General features: G+C 39.2%; 1 protein-coding gene across 1 annotated transcript in view; it reads left to right on the forward strand.

Moving 5' to 3' along the window:
• The window catches only part of Crb1 (crumbs cell polarity complex component 1), a 192,690-nt gene that overhangs the window by 131,936 nt on the left and 40,720 nt on the right, over window positions 1-20,034 (forward strand). Inside the window, exons 6-9 of the mRNA XM_037211361.1 lie at window positions 8,277-9,233; window positions 13,486-14,033; window positions 15,665-15,830; window positions 18,932-19,838. Coding sequence (XP_037067256.1) covers window positions 8,277-9,233; window positions 13,486-14,033; window positions 15,665-15,830; window positions 18,932-19,838 — 2,578 coding nt within the window. The remainder of the gene's footprint in view (window positions 1-8,276; window positions 9,234-13,485; window positions 14,034-15,664; window positions 15,831-18,931; window positions 19,839-20,034) is intronic.

Genomic DNA, 20,034 nt, shown 5'->3' on the forward strand with positions numbered 1-20,034 from the left:
AGGCAACTCCACGTAGTTAAAAGAGAGGTTTATTTTGTGAGGTAACTGACAAGTGAAGGGATAGGTAGGTTACAGGATGTGGGAAAGGTGTAGCGCAGTCCAGCGTTGTTCTCTGGAAAACTCTGCTCGGTCTACCTCCAGCGTCCAGGATCCAGGAACCAAGAGAGCTGGCACATCCGGATCTCAGGTCTTAAGGACTCCTGTCTCAGCCCCGCCTTATAGGCGTAACAGTTACCGAAGCCTCAGTGGGGGTAGTACTTCCAGGTCAAAGCCGGAACAGCTACCCATTACACCACAACATTAGCCCATTGTGGAACTTGCTTATTGCATCATAGCACGGTGATGTCATCTTACAGTGACATAGAGCAAGCATGATAACTTGGGTTTCTCCCCCTTTATCAATGCCATCATGAATAGCCTAACCTCAGACATCATCTAATGCTAATCACTTCCCAAGATCCCACTCTGAATACCGTTAACATGTTACTGCAGATTAAATTTTCACCACATGATATTTTAGGAGATATAGTCAGATGATAGTCTAGCCCTATTCAGTTTTAGGCATTTCCCCAGGGTTTGTTCTTTTGGTTGGTTGTTTTTAAATTTTGATAACCATTAAGAAAAAAATGTATCATTTATTTGTTTTGCTCTGGTTAAATACATTTAAGAGTACATTATTCAGGGTTGGGTGGGGTAATTCAGTCAATAATGTACCTGCTGAAGATGCATGAGGACCTGAGCTTGGATTGCCAGCACCCAAGTGAACACTGGGCACAGCCATGCATCTGAAACGCCAGAACCGGGAGGCAGCGACAAACAGCAAACAAGAGATCTCTGGCCAGACAGCTTATTCAGACGGTGAAATGCAGCTTCACTAACAAAGCCTGCCTCAAAATAAAAGAAGTTTTGCAAGAAGACATTGAACATTGTCCTCTGGCCTCCATGTCTATACACACGTGCAAACCCAAACATAGCCAAAAATCACACACACACACACACACACACACACACACACACACACACACACACACAATTTTTTTTAAATCCCATAATTCATTCCTGTTAAGATCTTCCCCAACCATAAGATAGAGTGGTTTGAGTCACAGAGACAGTACACACCTAGTATGGATGCCTGTTCACCTTTCTCCGGTACCACAATGTGGCTGAACTAGGTGCCCCACAAAGCGGGACTGTGTTCATTTCACTCACCAACACATCTGCACCATGGCAGTGACAGACAAGTTAGGAGGTCCATAGAGAACTGTAAGAATGGATACAAGAAAATGTGGAGATGCACTACTGTGGTCTGTGCATCACTCCTTATCCTTATCCTGCACAGCCTACCTGACCTCAGTTATATGGCCGATCTTCAAGCCCATTCAGTAGATCACACTGCCTCGGGGTACCATTCCTACCTTTGCTGTCATAGCCTATAAGAAATATCCATAGGTCTGTATATCTGTCCTGTGAGAAATGAAAATAAAAAGTCAAGAACCAGTGAGTCTACTATTTGTCAGCACCACATATATTTAAAGTTATCCTGTCTTATTAGGTTAGGTGACATGAGATCTGATAGTAGGGCTGTTATTTACTCACAGTGATAGTTCAAGTCTGAGTATCCCACGAGTACAGTCATCTCTAGCTATCCACAGACCATTGCTTCTACACCCAGTGATGATCCCCAATCCATGGATGTTCAGGTCACTTATGTGAAGTGGTGTGGTACTTGAATAACTGCCAACAGCCAGAGGCCCTGCATGCTTTAAACTACCTATAGATTACTTATAATGACTAATGCAATAGAAATACTGGGTAGATGAGTGTTACACAGTATCCCTTGATCAACAATAATAAAGAGTCTATAGATCTTCAGAACAGATCTCATATTTGTTAGTAGGCCTGGGGTGAAGTTGGGAGAATTCCTGGAGGTGGTACTCACAGATATGGAGGGCAAGCTACACCCACTGGAGTCTCAGTGAAAGCCTCTGTGGTTTCCCTTCATCTTCCTCTCCTTTTCATTCTCTACCAGAGTCAACAGATTTAAACATTCTGTGAACTCAAGACCTGTTGTCTTGAGGGCGTTGGTTTTGTTTCAGTGGTAGGGACTGAACCAAGCCCCCTAAAAAACACAGGTGTAATGGAGGCTGACCACAGCAGTATCCATGAGTTGGAAGACAGTCAGAGCGACATAACAAGACCCTAGTCTCCCAAAGAAACAAATCAAACAAAAGAGCAACACAGCACTTCCTTCATTGTGAAGAAAAATAAAATCAAGTAATGATTTTTTTTTGTTTTTGTTTTTCGAGACAGGGATTCTCTGTGTAGTTTTGGTACCTCTCTGGATCTTGCTTTTTAGACCAGGTTGGCCTCGAACTCACAGAGATCCGCCTGACTCTGCCTTCCTAGTGCTGGGATTAAAGGCATGCGCCACCACCACCCGACATGATGATTTTCCACATCAGTTTCTCTTCATCATAGTTTGTATGGAGCTTCCTCAGGTTCCCTAATAATGTTGCTCAATGTCAAGATCTTACTAACATTGACTAAGGAGACTTACAAAGGGAGGCACTGTGCGTCCTGTGAGGATCAGATCTAAAAATATAACAACGCTGCCTGGTAAGTGGCACAGCTGAGTCTTATGTTAAGCCCCACTGATCCAGCTCGAGAGAGAGCGAGTCAAAGCTGAGCCCTCACATTCTCCTGAGAAGTGCAAGCCCACATTTTTAGAAAGAGCACAAGGATATCAGAAACAGTTCCGGTCGACCTAGTAGACTTTGATTGGCTGATGTTTTTACTTTTTACAGAAATATGTTTGGAGACAGGACACAAGGTTTTCACATTTTAATGGTGATGCTTATAGGTAACTTGCTTTCTTCTTATTATTTAGATAAGATAATTGGTATTGTTGCTACAGTTTTTAAGGTGTTTATTTAATCACTAATATTTAGTGCTATAACAGATACTATTGGTATATGAAAAGTAGAAGTTTGAGCAAGAGAAAGTGGATATATTCATACAACAAACCTATGTGTTTTTATTTATAGTTCCATCTTGAATTTATATTTTTGAAAAGAATATCTAAGTAATTAAAATAGATCAAAATGCAAATTTTTTTGTTTTTATAGAAACAATTTTTCTACAAGGTATTTCATTAGCAACATGACCTACAGTGAAAAATATGGCAAAGTCAATTTATAGACAATTATAAGCAGGGTTTCACCAAGTAACCCACACTGTCCTTAAGGTCAGGATCTTCCTAATTCAGCTTTCCGAAGGCTTGGGTTACAGGTATGTGCCACCAGCTCTGACTCCCAGAATACAAGTATTATGTATTCTGATTAATGTTTGCAATTTACCAGGTGGTGGGGATTTTTCTGTCATGATTATTTTTAAATGTGGCACTACTATAGAACCATGTGCTATATTAGAATTTTAGAAAAATAAGTAGTAAGATTTTAGTTAACGAAATTGATTTAAAACAATACTAAACTTTAAGCAATCTGTATCATTCATCAACACTTGGACATGAGCAACCAAATAACAGCTACTAAAATACCACCAATGGAAAGACAGGTGTAATCCCATGAATATCACCTAATCCTTTTATGTTCATAGGCAGCAGACCTTTTCCTCTGCCCAGTCAGTGAGATAGTCAGTGAAGGAATTTTCTTTTTCTTTCTTTAAAATTTTTGTGTCTTATATTTTACTTTTACTGTATGAAATGGTTTGCCTTGCATGTATGTCTGTTCACCACGTGTGTGCCTGGTCCCTGTGGAGGTCAGAAGAGGGGATTAGATCCACTGAGACAGTAGCTACAGGCAGCTATGAGCCACTGTATGAGTGCTGGGAGTCCAACATGGGTCTTCAGCAAGAGCAGTCAGTGCTCTTAACCACTGAGCCATCTCTCAAGCTCCAGGGAAAGAATTTTCAATGTGTTTTTTCCCACCCTTAGTTGACCGAGCTCATCCAATAATCTGACATTATTTGGTGTGATGTTTGTAGATCTGATTTTAAACAGACAGGAGCACACGTCTCGGCAGTCCTCTGCTTTCACTTATTCTATGTATCCTTCAGACTTTTAATATCAACACAGGCTTTCTCTTCCCTTCTTTTGAAGTGATGGCAAAATTTAATTTTTTTATATATAAGGGAAATATTTTGCCAGGTGATTGGTATTTTGTGAAAGATGATATCTGTATATTCTAGGGGTAATAAAAATACATAACAACTGTATAGAAAGTACTGTCGTCGATATTTATATGCTGAACAGATACAATTCAAGACAACTTGAACTAGAGGGAAATAAACATTCTATTTCCAGCCTTGATCATCTTCCTTGTGGAGTTTTAACTGCTTCTGGCGCGTCTTCCTGTCTCTAGTTTCTTTCTCTTCGCTCATCCCTGTGGGACTGACCTTTGGAAGGGACCACATTGGTCTTCCAGCCCACGTTTACCCCCTCGTTTCCCACTGCCAAAAAGTAAATAAGTAAGTAAATAAAACAATAAAAACTTTGTAAGCTCCAGCTCTCTGATCTGGCTGCATTGGGCTAAGCTTTCTGACTTGATCTTCCTCCATGAATCTTCCATGGCAGCCTGTTTGCCAAACACAACCGCCGCTTAGGGATGTCTTCATATTTTCCATCCAGCGTGTTTTGTTTCTTTGCTAATTTGTGCACATAATGACTTTTTTTTTTTGGCCCCTCTGATTTATATCTGAAATGTAGATTCAACCTTAGTTCCCTAAACCTTTCCAGGCCATCCTGAAGTGAGGCCGCTAGGCTACAGTCGTTTTTTTACCTGTGCAATTCAGTAATTCAGTGGGTGTGCAATTACCCACACTGCCACTTTCTTCCACACATTTCCTACCTTCATTAAGCTCAGTCAGACTTCATTGTCGCTTCATGATGCCTACATGACTTTGTGCATGGTCTAAATGACACTGCTATTTGTTTATTTGATTTTAATTATTAGTTTTAACGTCTCAGTGTTGTCCACTGTCTCTGATTCAAATCCTTCACTAGAATTTATCTAAATATGGTTTGGCGGTGCCTGAGTTTGCTCTTTACAGATTGTCTGCCCCCATTGGAAGGCTGCTGTGTGCAACGTATTCTCATAAATTCCAAACCATTATACTATAATCACATTTATGTCGCACCATTATACTGTAATAACATCAAAGCCCGGTCTTTGGCTTCCACATCCATCCACTTCCCACAATACTCTGTGAGAGTAGGACACACACGGAGTCGTACTTTGCAAATTTTAAAGAGCTGTAAATTGAATGTTTAATTAGTTGTTAAGATGCTTTGCTGTAGGTACCAAACTAAATTCTAGGAGAAATTAAAATGCAGACTATCACAATAATAAGCTTCAGGCTTTTAGAGCTTAAGTGAATTTCAAGGGTAGATAAATGTTCTTGGGAGGGAATTTGAGGTTGTGTGTCTATAAAGAAATTTCCTGTTTGTGTCTATTGTTGGTATAGGGTCTTTTTGTGTAGCTGGGGCTATCCTAACCTTCATTGTATAGCCCAGACTGGCCTCAACCTCCTAAACACTGGGATTAGGAGCATGTCTACAATGCCTGGCAAAAATTTCTTTTGGTGAAATACAAAATTTCTTTTGGTTTGTACAAGAAACCAGCATGGTTTCTTGTACAAATATGTAAAAATCAAATTTATGGAAAATTTCTTCTAATACAAAAATCAAACTCTTGATGTAGTTAAAATTTCTTTAGAATACTCCTTTATAGTTAACTTTTACTTATCATGTTATATTCATTCTCTACATCCATAAAACAGATCAATCCCATCCAACTCTATTCTTTCTATTTATAGAGTATTTATAACACGTGCCCTCAGCACTGTTCCAGCACTGTGGGAGACTTTAAGTAAAATTATAGTACTTCACCATTCTCACAGAACTTAAAATATTTTTGAATTAGCAGAGCTTCTGGGAAATCAATCCAAGTAAGGTAAAATATAAGTATGATGGAAACCTCCCAGTCAATTACCTAAATGTCTGGTACATAAGTGCTGGCGGGCAGTGAAAAATTATCATTTCCTAAATTAGTAAGCATACATAGAAAGTACACTTTAGGTTTCGGATAAGATTTAATCCCTTATAAAAGATTTGTTACTTTAGGAAAATCATTAATTAATCATTTAAAAGATTAATTATCAAATGAATCTTTCGTTTTAGGGGTTCTTGGGATTTTCACATATGAGCCAAGTATTAAAGTAAGGCTTAGATGCTGATTAATGAATAAAACACATTTTCTTTCCCTAGCGGAATTTAGAATCTAATGAGATTCTAGACTAAATACACTGTAATTCTCATATTTACTTTATATTATTATTTCAAGACTTTTTGATTTGTAGGGCAGAACAAGTAACCCACACTTTGTAAATTATCTTTCAGTGACCAAGCACTATTTGAATTTTGCCAGTGAGGGTAAATCTTCTGGTTATTACTTTCTAGTAATAGTCAACATCTATTGAGAACTTGCACAGCAAACAGATTCTCAGTCCTTTACATGACTTGAGTCAGCCTGTGAAAATCTTTGTCATGTAAATGGCATTTTTGTTCCTATTTTGTTGATGAGGAAAGTAAGACTTTCAAAGTGAAGGATTCAATCTGCTAAAGATCACGCATCGCCTAGCTGTGCTTTGCGCCCAACACTCTCAAGATGGGAACCTTTGTAGGACAGGTTTGTAATAGAAAGTTAAATAACAGGGAGCACAGTGCCTGAGGAAAGAGTCCACATTTGTATCTAGGGTCATTACCAGAAGAAGACTTTTCCTCCTTCTCTTTGTTTTTATAATACTAGTATCATATGTACAAAATAAAAAATGTGGGTATTGGCCTAACTGGGAAAATATCATACACATATTAGTACCCAGAATGACTGGTAATACATGATTATCAGTTAAGTCATTATCAGACTGGATTTGAAAACATGAGTTAGGTTTAGGTTGTAGAAATATTTTAGAACTTTGTCTTTTGACTTTCTAAACATCAATTTCTTCTGCAAAAAGAGTTAAGAACATGTGCCTTGCAAACCGCAAATGGCTGGGAACAGAAATGCAATGTGGATGAACTGGAAAAAAAATCATAGTGTACAACATATGTCAATTTGGTTTTGCTCATTTGCCTTTGTAGCCACTCCTAAAAACTGTTTCTCCTAGTTTGATGTCTGCAACTGAAATAAAATACTTACCAAAAGCAAATTGGGGGAGGAAATGGTTTGTTTTGGCTTGTAGATTCTTTTCCATCATTGAGAGAAGCCAGGGCAGGAGCTCAAAGCAGGTACCCGGAGGCAGGAACTCAGGCAGAGACCAGCGGGGAACGCTGCTCGCTGGCTTGCTTTTCATGGTTTGCTCAGCCTGCTTCCTTCTAGAACCCAGGACCACCTGTCCAGGAATGGTACAAGTCACAGTGGGCTGGGCCCTCCCACATCAACTATTAATCAAGAAAATGCCCCCACAGGGCATTTTGATGGAGGCAATTCCTGAAGTGAAACTCCTTCTTCCCAAGTGACCCTAGCTTGTGCCACATTGACAAAAACTAATAAGTACACTGTCACATTCTTGTCAGCTTGATTAAAATAGTTTTAATAATTCTTTTATGGATATTGTTCTATTTTTCTTGAAATCAAGACCAACATTGTGTCATAGCAAAATAAAAATTTTCAGTGGGAACTTGTAGAATAGATGTCTTATTTTGTATAGGAATGCATGAAAAAGAGTGGGCCCTTCCATCTGCCTGAGGAGCTTTGCTGTGAGAGATGTCTGTGTCTATACATCTGGCACACTTTGGTTCTAAGTGTTACAGGATGATACAATAAGAAAGCAATCACTGTTTCCAAATAGAAGAGAGGAAAATAACAGGATAAACAGGAACATAGAAAAGCATCCACAAATTCATCATTTTTTAATCTAGGATCATTGCCAAAAGCAGTTTTCCTCTTTTTGTTTTGTTTTCATGTTAATGCCATATGTGTACTTGACAATGGTAGCTTGAGATGATTGCTATAATTGACAAATGTTCTATTCCTAGAAGAATTCTAAGTCTGCCATGACTGCTCTTTTCACAGTATGTGTAGAATAATATAACTGATTTTGGTTTTCCTCAAAAATAACGTTTTACTCCATCACACTTATAACCATGAACTTGGTCTGAACTTCTTGATTCTATCTAAAATGAAACTTCTACTAATGATTTGATTCTATATGTCTATGTGAGTATGTATATGTTTAACCTATTGTTTATTATTTAACAGGAATCCACTGTGAAGAAGACATTGATGAATGTCTACCAAACCCTTGCCAAAATGGTGGCACTTGTGAGAACCTGCCTGGAAATTATACCTGCCATTGCCCCTTGGATGACATTTCTAGGACCTTTTATGGAGGAGAAGACTGTTCTCAAGTTCTCCTGGGCTGCACTCATCACCACTGTCTCAATAATGGAAAATGCATCCCTCACTTTGAAAATGGCCAGCATGGATTCACCTGTCAATGTCCTTCTGGCTATGCTGGGACACTGTGTGGAACTGATACCACACTTTCCTTTGAGGGCAACGGCTTCCTGTGGGTCACAAGTGGCTCACATACAACCAGACAGTCAGATTGTAACATATCCTTGAGGTTTCAGACTGTTCAACTAAACACACTTCTCCTTTTCCGAGGCAACAGGGATATGTCTATGAAGCTGGAATTGCTAAACGGTTGTGTTCACTTATCAATACAAGTCCAGAATCAGTCAAAGGTGATTCTATATATTTCCCACAACACTAGTGATGGAGAATGGCATTCGGTGGAGGTAACATTTGCGGAAAGTATAACCCTTACCCTAACTGGCAGCTCCTGCGAGGGGAAATGTACAACCAAGACTTCTTTTCCAGTTGAGAATCATCAGTCAATATGTGCTTCTCCGAACTCTTTTTTGGGTGGCTTACCATTGGGAACAACCAGCAACAGTGTATCTGTGCTTAACATCTATAATGTGCCGTCCACACCTTCCTTTGTAGGCTGTCTCCAAGATATTAAATTTGATTCGAACCACATCACTCTGGAGAACATTTCGTCTAGCTTGTCACAAAACGTCAAAGCAGGCTGCACGAGAAAGGACTGGTGTGAACGTCAACCTTGTCAAAACAGAGGACGCTGCATCAACTTGTGGCAGGGTTATCAGTGTGAATGTGACAGGCCCTATACAGGCTCCGACTGCCTGAAAGGTGAGAGGAGTGGGGTGCCCAGCCGTGCGGTGCCTCAGAGCAGAGCCATCTCAGAAACACCCAGGCAGCTACCGCCTGTTATGAAACATAAGGAGCCCTCAGGCCTTACACTGACGCTTGTTCACTAAGAGATAAAAGGAAACAGCGGTGACATGTATTAATTCTGAGTTGGTTTCAGAGGACAGCTAAGCTTTACTTGGGCTGAAAAGTATTTAATAATAATAATAATAATAATAATAATAATAATAAATTACAATAAGCTAATAGTTCCTATCAAAATAGTGTTTCATCTAGTTGGTAAAATGCTCTTAGAACTTTGCTGTTTGTTGTCTATCAGAAATGGGTGAAAAACCTTATTTGGACAAGATGTAATGTTTGGGAGAATTGGGAGCTTTAGACACAAAACTTTAGAGCCACATACTGGTACTGCATCCTGTGCCTGCAAGAGTCTCAAAGAATATCCACTTCCTTGCTTCCTCTCTATGAAGTTTGTACTTCCTTAGGAATCGTGCTTAAGATTAGCAGGTTGACAAGCCATCAGTTCTATTCAAAACCATCTCTTCCAAGATCTTATGTACAATACAGAGAGATGTCATCAGTAGAGACAGAAGGAAGACAGGAAATGTGTTATCAGTAAAACTCAGTAGTTGGCATACACAAGTCGATCCTACTCCTCTACCATATCAGTTAGAAATGTATTTCAACTCCTTTACTTCCAGCACCTCTGCAAAGACTGCCACTGATAGCAATCAATACATATCTGCTCACTTTTATTATTATTATTATTATCGTGCATTGAGAGGCCTGAGAGGGAACTCTAACAGACAGCTTTGAAGTTCGGCTGCAATTTACTCCACCATTTTAGAATAAGTCCAAGTAGGATAGCATCTGGTAAATAGTCTCCTCTGTTTTATATGAAGTAAAATTAGAACCAGCCGCAGCCTATACCCTACTCCATGTTCAATGGCTAAGAATTATTAGAAACCATTCGCAGGTTTACCCCTCACCACAATATTCATTACAATCATGGACCTGTTTGACAATGAGGCATGGCATCTGCTGCCCTATGTAATATTTTAAATGGCATGGCGAGTTGTTTTGTGATTATTTTTAAAGGAGAAAAGGTGAAATTATGCCGAGGAAACGGTCCACTTTTTGAAGAAAAATCTAATTGACCCAAGGCAATATTTTTACTACATATACAAAATAACAAACAGATGCGGACTCATTTTGACTGGCTTCCAGATGCGGTGACCCGTGAGGTTAACACTGACCGTGGGGATGCTGACTGTCCTAGGAAACAGATTCAAGAGATGCCAATCCAGTGGGTTCTGGTTTTCTTTATAGTTTTTTCTAACTTGGAAAATAATGAACTTTTAAAACCAAATTCCTGATTTGGTTACACTTTCCATATTCCCTAAATAGTCTGATTATACCCCTCTACGCACACTGAGTGTGATTACATCCTCTATCCTCATACTGTTTGCAACTGTTTAACCCTACTTTGGGGCATCAAAAGAATATAGGGCAGGAATTTCATAAAACTCTTCCTTTCTGGAAATTTTTGGGGAAAGTTTAAAGCAAAGTTATATTTTTCATATCACCACTGAATCACCAAGTTAAAATATTTTGTACTGCTGGTATCTATGAGGGAATGTTTTCTGTATTTCATTCCTTTCACACATATACACACAAATGCTTAAGAGTACAAATGAGAACTTAGAGTATATTTTATACATATATATTTGCTAATATATATATATATAAATTATGTATATATATATATATATTCAAGATGAGACATACTAAAAATCTGGAGAGCGAGCCACCCAGATAATGATTTTTTAAAATATATTTTATTGTTTTATGTGTGTGTGAGGGGGTCATTTATATACCTCATTAGGGCAGGTGCCTGCTGAGGTCTGAAGATCCCCTGAAGCGGGAGCTAAAGATAGTTTTAAACTGTCTGATGTGGCTACTGGGACCAACCGGGGTCCTCTACAAGGGCAGCAAGTGCTCTTCACCATATGAGCCACCTCTCCAGTCCCCAAATAATGATTTGGGAACAGTGTTTACCACTGACAAACACAATGAAAGAAGAAGACAGGCTGAGTAGAGGGTTTTCTTGTCTGAGTAACACAAAAGGTATAGAGATTGAGAATATCTTGAAGCTGATATTCCTAAAAATCATTTATGCCCTGTAAGGAGGTTTTGAGGTTTGCATGGGGCCCTGAACTATCTGACGTGCTAACAACTTACGTATTGTGTTATGTGTCAGAACAGGGGTTCTGGAATATTGTTCTAAAGGCATGTATCACACATCTCTTGCTTTATTTGTAAAGTATCTATTTTTAAAAAGCAACTTGTAGATGTTTACCTTCCTCCGTTAGGCTTGATAGGGCTTCATTCAGTAGCTTCATGCAAACCTCTGCTTTGAACCTACTTCAGAAACAGAATTCTCTGTTCCATCTTGCTCCAAATTTCCAAGCAGTTACTTCGTTCCATTTATCTTGACCGAGACTTACCCAAAGCTGTCATTTTCTCAAACAGTTTTCATTGGGGATGTTCTCACTTAAGGATTAATATCTCTTCTTGGGAATTCCTAAACATTTGAAGAAAAATATTTCACACCCAGCAACCACTCCCATCATCCTTCCTACACACGTTACTTCCCTCTAGCGTCTCCGTATGGCATGGCCCCGAGACTTCATCGGCTGCCTGCTCCTTTTGCCATACATTTGCATCTCTCTAAAAGGTGATACCTAAGTTGCCTGATGACACCGTGACATAGGGCCATAGCTTTCCTCTTTCTATATAATATGCTGTCATTTGTCATATTAGCATCACATTAACTGTGTGGTGCATTGTTTACACGTCGCCTTTTGTTAGTCATTGTCATTTGTGAGGCTACAGAGTTCTCTTTCTTCTATCCTAAGCTGATGAGTCACATTTAAGTATAAATGCCTCTGATTTATTCTCATTACATTCCATCCTGTAGTCCATCCATCATTGAAATTCGTCAAATTATTTTTTTTCCATCCATACATCTTTAGAACATATCGGAAATGTGTATTAGAATCAAATCTCCCATGCTCGTAGCCAAGTCCTTCCTATGTGGCTTATGGTGTTTCTAAAATCATGTAGCACATCACACACTCCGACTACCTGCTTGTGATTTCTGAAGAATAGGATTACTGGAGAGTCAAGTTTCTAAGGAAAAAAAGAAACCCATCTCTGCATCCTGTCTTTTATTCTGATCCACAAAGTGATGCTGCAGGCATCCTAGGATGACCAGCAGGGGCCCGGCCCCCTGAGCTTGACGGATTTTTGTGCCTACCCTCAAAACTCAAGGGCTTCAAGAGCCCAATTTTCTTATTAAGCATTTTATCCTATACAAAAGTGCCACAGTGTGTTCAGAGATGTTAACCTCTTCAAAGAGGTTATTTTATCTGACAGTACCTTTGAAAGCTACCTGTAGTTGCCTGGAGCAGGTGGTGTCCAAATGCAGATTCACAATGCAATGCTCCTATAGGAATCAAGTCAGAGTTCTGAAAATGTAGCCTTTTATGCAGAAGGTCTTCAAACACAGATGGTTGTCTAAGCAAGATTCACTGTGGTTCAGCTAAACTAAAATATGTCTTACTATCGCACAAACTTCAATTGGTGATGATATCTAACCATGATAGGATATGATCTTTTTTTTTCCTGGTTACAACTGAGATGTGAAAACCCAAAGCAGCAATATCTTTACGAGAGTGCTGTTGTCAAGCTCAGCAATAATTTCTGCATTGCAAATTCAATAGTCAGCTCTCAGCCCCTCTCATACTTGACCTCAGTCAGTGAACGCAATTGAACACTTCACCCCCCTAAAATCTCTTTCCCCAACTGCCTTGTCTCTTACTACATGGGGCGCCTTCCCACAATTGAGCTTGCTAATCTTACCATTGGCCTCTGTCTTTATACAGAGCAGTGCAACTTCATGAGATGTCTGCTTTAGCATACCTCCACACAGCAGAGAGAACCTGGGCAGTGCCCCACAGAGATTCATGACATGCTCACGCTCACATCTTTCTTTCACCATGATGAATGTTTCCTCAGTTGGATTTTAGAGAGGAGATGGGAATGTTCTTTAGTTGATCACTGCAGAATTTCTGGTTGTGGGTGCCTGCAAAAATCCCATCTTCTGTCTCTTCTCACATTTGAATGTAAAGATTTTTCTTTCTCTCTCTCCTTCCCTATTTTGATGTTGAAGAGTATGTAGCAGGCAGATTCGGCAAGGATGACTCCCCTGGATATGCCATCTTTAATGTTGATGAGAATCATGGACAGAACGTTAGTCTCTCCATGTTTGTCAGAACACGCCACCCATCGGGCTTACTTCTGGCTTTGGAAAACAGTACTTACCAGTATGTCCGTGTCTGGCTAGAGCATGGAAGCCTAGCACTGCAAACTCCAGGCCCTCCCAAGGTAGTGTTGAATTTTTTTCTTAGCGATGGAAATGCCCATTTAATATCTTTGAAAATCAAACCAAATGAAATTAAACTATATGAGTCTTCACAAAACCTAGGATTTATTTCTGTTCCTGCATGGACAATTGGAAGAGGAGATGTCATCTTCATTGGTGGCCTGCCTGAAAGACAAAAGACTGAAGTGTATGGTGGCTTCTTCAAAGGCTGTATTCAAGACGTAAGATTAAACAACCAAAATCTGGAATTCTTCCCCAATTCAACAAGCAATGGATACCATGATCCAGTTCTTGTCAATGTGACTCAAGGTTGTCCTGGAGATAACATCTGTAAGGTAGGTAGGGTAATGCATATCAACTATACACATAGTGCATACTAAAATTTTATTTATTAATTTATCATAACCATTCTGCTTTTGTTCTTGGTTTTTGAGACACAGAACTCACTATGTAGCCCAGGATGGACTTGAATTCACAGCTTCCCTTCCTCACTTTCCCATATGTGGGTGGGGATTACAGGTATATGCCACCACACCCCACTGAACCACTTTATATGAACAAAATGCTGATCACCCACCAGTCATGGAATAGTTTACATCTACATATCTCAGGAAAGATTAGTAGAATTATAACAAACGATGAAAATGTGACATTGATTTTTATTGACATCATGAATCTGTCACAGCCAACATAACTTCAGTCACATGCTTCTCCTGCTCCCAAAAATAATCAACTTCTCTAAGAATAATAGTATTTTAAGCTACAAAGTCTTAATGGTGTTCTATAGGTTTAGCCAAACCAATTCATTTTAGAAGATCCCACTAAATTTGATGTCAATGCCCAGCTTCTTCCATTAAGTCAACCAGAAAGTTTCAGTTTCCCTTTGGTAGTTGTTTTTGAAATCCTTTGACATATGATTTCTCAGAGCCAGTGCTTTGCTTCAAATACTTTTCATGTCTTCTAAATAGCTTCAAATACGTGAGATGGTTAGCTCTTCATGACCTTTCGGGGTAAAAGAAGGAAACACACTGACATGACTTGACCATCCATGAGCCCCAATAATTACTGTATACAAGACTCAGTTCTAATATACATGAATGAACTATTGTAATACTCTTGTAGTAATATTTTTCTCATAATTGAAGTGATGTCACATGAATTAATCCATTTAATTATACTCAAAAGACTACTATATGAAAGGAACATTGTTATCTTATTTATATATTTACAGATGAAGAAATTAAGGTTTATAAAACCACATAATGTTCTCAGTGTGTAGCTCAGTGGTATAGTACATGCTTAGCAAGCTTAAAGACTGTGTTTTATCCTCAGAAGTATAAAGAAAGAAAGGAGGGTATATAACTAGGCAAAATCATTTACTAATAGACCTTGGATAAATGCAGTGCAGGTGCTAAACAAATACTTTAAAAATGTTTTTATTTTGACTGCTCTGTGAGTGGCCTTGGGAACTGAACTAATACTGTGTTGCTGATGGGGAGGGAGGTGTTAAACTGGGACATGGAGGACCAGTCCTCACTATTTCACCTGGTTATGGGATCTTGGGCAACTAGAGGCACCCAGGCATAATAATCATCCTAACCAGTGATAATAAATGTGTACAAAGTGCATGTAACTCGTAAATTATGGAGAACATCATTATATTTCAATAATCCTCCTTGTGCCATAGATCAGTTTTATAGTATCTCTTTTACTCTTTCATTCTGTTGTTTCTTTGCCTTTTATCTCTCCCATACCTCTGTCTATTGCTCTTTCCTCTGCTCTTTTAGTAAGCAAATGGAAACGGTAGTAGTCAGCTTTATTCTATATTATTAACAATGTGCAAAGCATCTAAATTGCAAAGATGTAGGGGGAATTGGCATTTTAAAGTAACAGATGATCTCACCTTTAACATTTCCATATTTCATTGCCATTGCTTTTCATCCCTTTGATTTTCTTTTTTTCTCAGTCCAACCCCTGTCATAATGGAGGTGTCTGCTATTCCCTGTGGGATGACTTCTCCTGTTCCTGCCCTGCAAATACGACCGGGAAAACCTGCGAGGAAGTTCAGTGGTGTCAACTCAACCCATGTCCTCCCAGTGCACAGTGCCAGCTGGTTCCTCCAGGGTTTGAATGTAGGTAACATTCAAAGCTGTTGTCCATCCAGTTTAGTGGGTACATTTCAATTGTCCAAACAAGAGACAGTGAAGAAAAGAATTCAGGTATAGACACCTTAGAGAAACCTATGTGAGAAGTTTAATAAGCCTGGTGTGACCAATATCATGACCACTGGCCCTAGTTTCTGAGTGAGAAAATGAGCCTTTGCAACAACAAACCCAGCTCTTTGATTATTTAATCTAATTTGTGAAAAACTAAACATACAATATCTGCCTTTGCTTTCTCGATACTGAGAAAACACAGTAAACGTGCACACCTGCCTCGCTGCTGTTCACTGATTATGCACATGGCCACCATAATCTAAAGCTTCCTAGTGTCTAAAATAGGGAAAACAATGCCTACTCTGCATGTTTCTTTGTGTATGCCCTATATGTATCATGATATGATTTAGGTATAGGCTTACTCTTTGTAGTACTGTTCCCCTCCTTGTGAATCATCTTCTAATCTGAATATAGGTCATGATTTTGAACTAAGCACTATGGTTTATATATTGTCTTCCCCCTGAGGTCAAATAATACACAGTCCATATATAACCGATGCTCTATGTTCAAATTAAATTTGAATCCCTTCTCATTATTCAGAAATGGTGGTTCTAAAGATATGCTCTAAAGTCTCCTATTCTCCATTAGCAACAGCAAAGTGCATTGGGAAGACGATGCCTGGCTAAAGCAGTCTTGATACAGCTCATAGTTTACCTTTAGTTCACTTGATCTCCTGGTCATAGCAAGTTTTAAACAAAGATTTGAAATTTTACAGCTCTCTAGGGACAAGCATTATTTATCGAAGCAAAGCTTCCCAAAGCACAGGCAAGATATAAAAATGTATTGAGCATTTTCCCCAGATCACAAGAGGTGGTTCCACCATCTCTGGCAGACTTGCTAAATAGATCTACAAAGCATGATAGACCACAAAGAGATGATGAGACTGGATGGCTCACCATTTGCTTAAAAAATACATAATAAAAAAAATACATAATAAGATATTTGTTTATACCCCCTTCCCTCCCACATTCCTTCCCCAAATCTGGTAAGGAAAAAATAAACGAACAGTGAAATCAAATGAGTTTTTTTTAAAAAATTTAGTCAAACACTATATTTAAATTATAGTGCTTGAATTTTTCACTTTTTTCCTCCTGATGTGATTTTAATCATTGTCTCACTTTCCAAAGTAAGATGTGATGTAATTCCCCAGATTATTCCCTTAATAATGCTCAATAAACACTTATTGAAGACCAGGCAATAATCTCAGGGAAGGGACTGAATGAACACTTCTATAGAAAGGACATCTGATGCCATACAGCTCATGCACTAGAGAAGAAAGAGTTAAAAAAAAAAAAAGCGAGTAAAACCCTGTTTCCAATGGCAACAGGAGCTATGAAATAAATCAGTAATAGACCAGAAGGAGGATGCAAGGAAGACCTATTTGAACTTCGATGGCTGAGGGAAGGTGACATTCCATCAGACAGCAGCCCTGAGGAGATCCTGAGCATGGGGAGCGCTGGAGAAATGATATTCCAGGTTTAAGTTACAGAGAGTATAAAGGGCTTGGGTTGGGACAAGCTCCTTGCTTTTGTGACTGTGGCATGTGACTGAGGAAGAGAATGCTATGAACTGGAAGTAGTGAAGCAGGGGTCAGATCCCATAGACTTGGAGCATGCTGTTTAGAATTTCTGTCTTGAACTAAGAAGTGGTTGTTAGAGTCATCTGCAGCAACCACAGAAGCAGGGAAACTCAGAAGCACTTTTTCAGAGGACCAGTGATGGTGGCTGGTACAGAGCCCGGCAAGGAAGGTCCCCAACCATGTTTTCAGATCATTGCTCTTGAAAAGTGAGAACAGCAAATTGACCACTAGATTGAATAACGCAGAAGTCATTGTGACCTTGACAGGAGCAATTTCAGTGAAGTGCTAAGGACAAAATCAGAGAAAATGGGAGATGAGAAAATTGGAATAAGTACACAGAGCATTAAGATAATGCCTTTATGGGAACAGGAACTGAGAAATAAGAGGGCAATCAGGGTAGTAGTGCTATGGGGTCTTGTGGGTTCTTCTTTTTTTTTTTAATTCTCAGCAGTCATAGCATATTTGTACTGTAATGGGGGAAAATGACACAAAGAGAAGGTAAATATTAGTGCAGAGTAAAAAATGGGTGCACATAGGAAAATGACTAAAAATAGTGAAAATGAATGGTACCCAACACGGGACTTGAAAGCCTGACCTCTGGAAGGAATAAGGACAGGGTGTGTGTTGTAATGCTGAAAAGAAAGCTGGCTGGACACTATTAATTAGGTTGACAGGTTTGGTGGAAAGCTGGGGCACTTCCATTTCTCCTCCTGTCTCAAGGGTGTATATAGGACACTATAAGCAGACATAGGGCTACATATTTTAAGAGATAGAACAAACTGTGAATTAATGATGCTATAGCAATTTTAATAGATTAATAAATGCAGTAAGACCATCAAAAGTGCTATATTTGGTGCAATATGTGAATGCAAAGTGCTACTGTTTTCTATTTTTTTCCAACCACATGAAGTTACATGGTCATAGGTGGCAAGTTGGTACCTGGGCACGTAATTGGAGTTTTTTGCAGCATTAAATCAATCCATCATTATGAATGTTCTTGTTAGCTGCATGTTGGTGAACTTTATCAGAAGCCAAAGACCATTGTTAACTAATTAGCATGTCACCGAAACTAAATTCCTGATCTCTATGTGTTTAGTTGTTTATTTTTGAAGTGGATAATCAAAACTTCGTTTACATAAGCCAATGGAAAACAATAATTGGCATTCCTGAAGATTTTAATTGAAAAAAAAAAGGTATGAGTTGAGTTTTAGTATTACAATGGGCAAGTTTGACATTCTGGCTTTATTTTTTAATGACCAAATTACTCACATTCTGTGAATCTGAAGTTCTTCTCTTGTAAAGAAATGAATATATATATATAAAGCACAACTTGATAGCCTCTAGCACAATACATAATGTGTCAACCATACAGACATCAGTGATATGATGATAAATATCATGAATGAAGGTAACAACCAGTCCCATCTTGTCACTTTAGGTATTGCAAATGCTGTTTTCAGTGGATTAAGAAGAGAAATATTGTTCAGAAGCAATGGGAATATTACCAGAGAACTCACCAACATCACCTTTGGTTTCAGAACAAGTGATACAAATGTAATGATACTGCACGCAGAAAAAGAGCCCGAGTTCCTTAACATTAGCATTCAAGACTCCAGATTATCATTTCAATTGCAAAGTGGCAACAGCTTTTCTGTGCTGCATCTGATGAGTTTACAATTGGTGAATGATGGCACGTGGCACCAAGTGACTTTCTCCATGATAGACCCACTGGCCCAGACCTCCCGGTGGCAGATGGAGGTAGACCACCAAATACCTCTTGTGACCAGCACAATTGCTACTGGAAGCCTGAATTTTTTGAAGGACAACACAGACATCTATGTGGGTGACAAAGCTTTTGACAATATGAAAGGCCCACGGGGCTGTCTGAGCACAATAGAAATTGGAGGCATCTATCTCTCTTACTTTGAAAATCTTCATGGTTTCATTACTAAGCCTCAGGAAGAGCAGTTTCTCAAAGTCTCTACAAATGCGGTCCTTACTGGCTGCTTGCCATTAAATGCCTGCCAATCCAGCCCCTGCCTGCACGGAGGAAGCTGCCGAGACAGCTATAACTCTTATCAGTGTTCCTGTCTCTCGGGGTGGTCAGGAACACACTGTGAAATCAACATTGATGAATGCTTTTCTAACCCCTGTATCCATGGCAACTGCTCTGATAGAGTTGCCGCCTACCACTGCAGGTGTGAGCCTGGATACACTGGTGTGAACTGTGAAGTGAATACAGACAATTGCAAGAGCCATCAGTGTGCAAATGGGGCCACTTGCGTCAGTGGGACTCATGGCTATTCTTGCCTCTGTTTGGGAAATTTTACAGGGAGATTTTGCAGGTGAGCACAAAGTCCATGCAGAGCTCAGTCTTTCGGGGGCTATGCTCTGAATTTTCCTCATCAAACCAGAAAGATCTCCCTTTAAAATATCCATATGTGCTGAAAAGGTTAGCTTTGAGCACTCCCATCACAATTTGATCATGTAAAGAGGTGATTATATTGTCGAATATTCTACAACTATGAATAGCAGCTTTTT

The sequence above is a fragment of the Peromyscus leucopus genome, chromosome 15 (assembly GCF_004664715.2).
Source record: "Peromyscus leucopus breed LL Stock chromosome 15, UCI_PerLeu_2.1, whole genome shotgun sequence".
Taxonomy (NCBI): Eukaryota; Metazoa; Chordata; class Mammalia; order Rodentia; family Cricetidae; genus Peromyscus; species Peromyscus leucopus.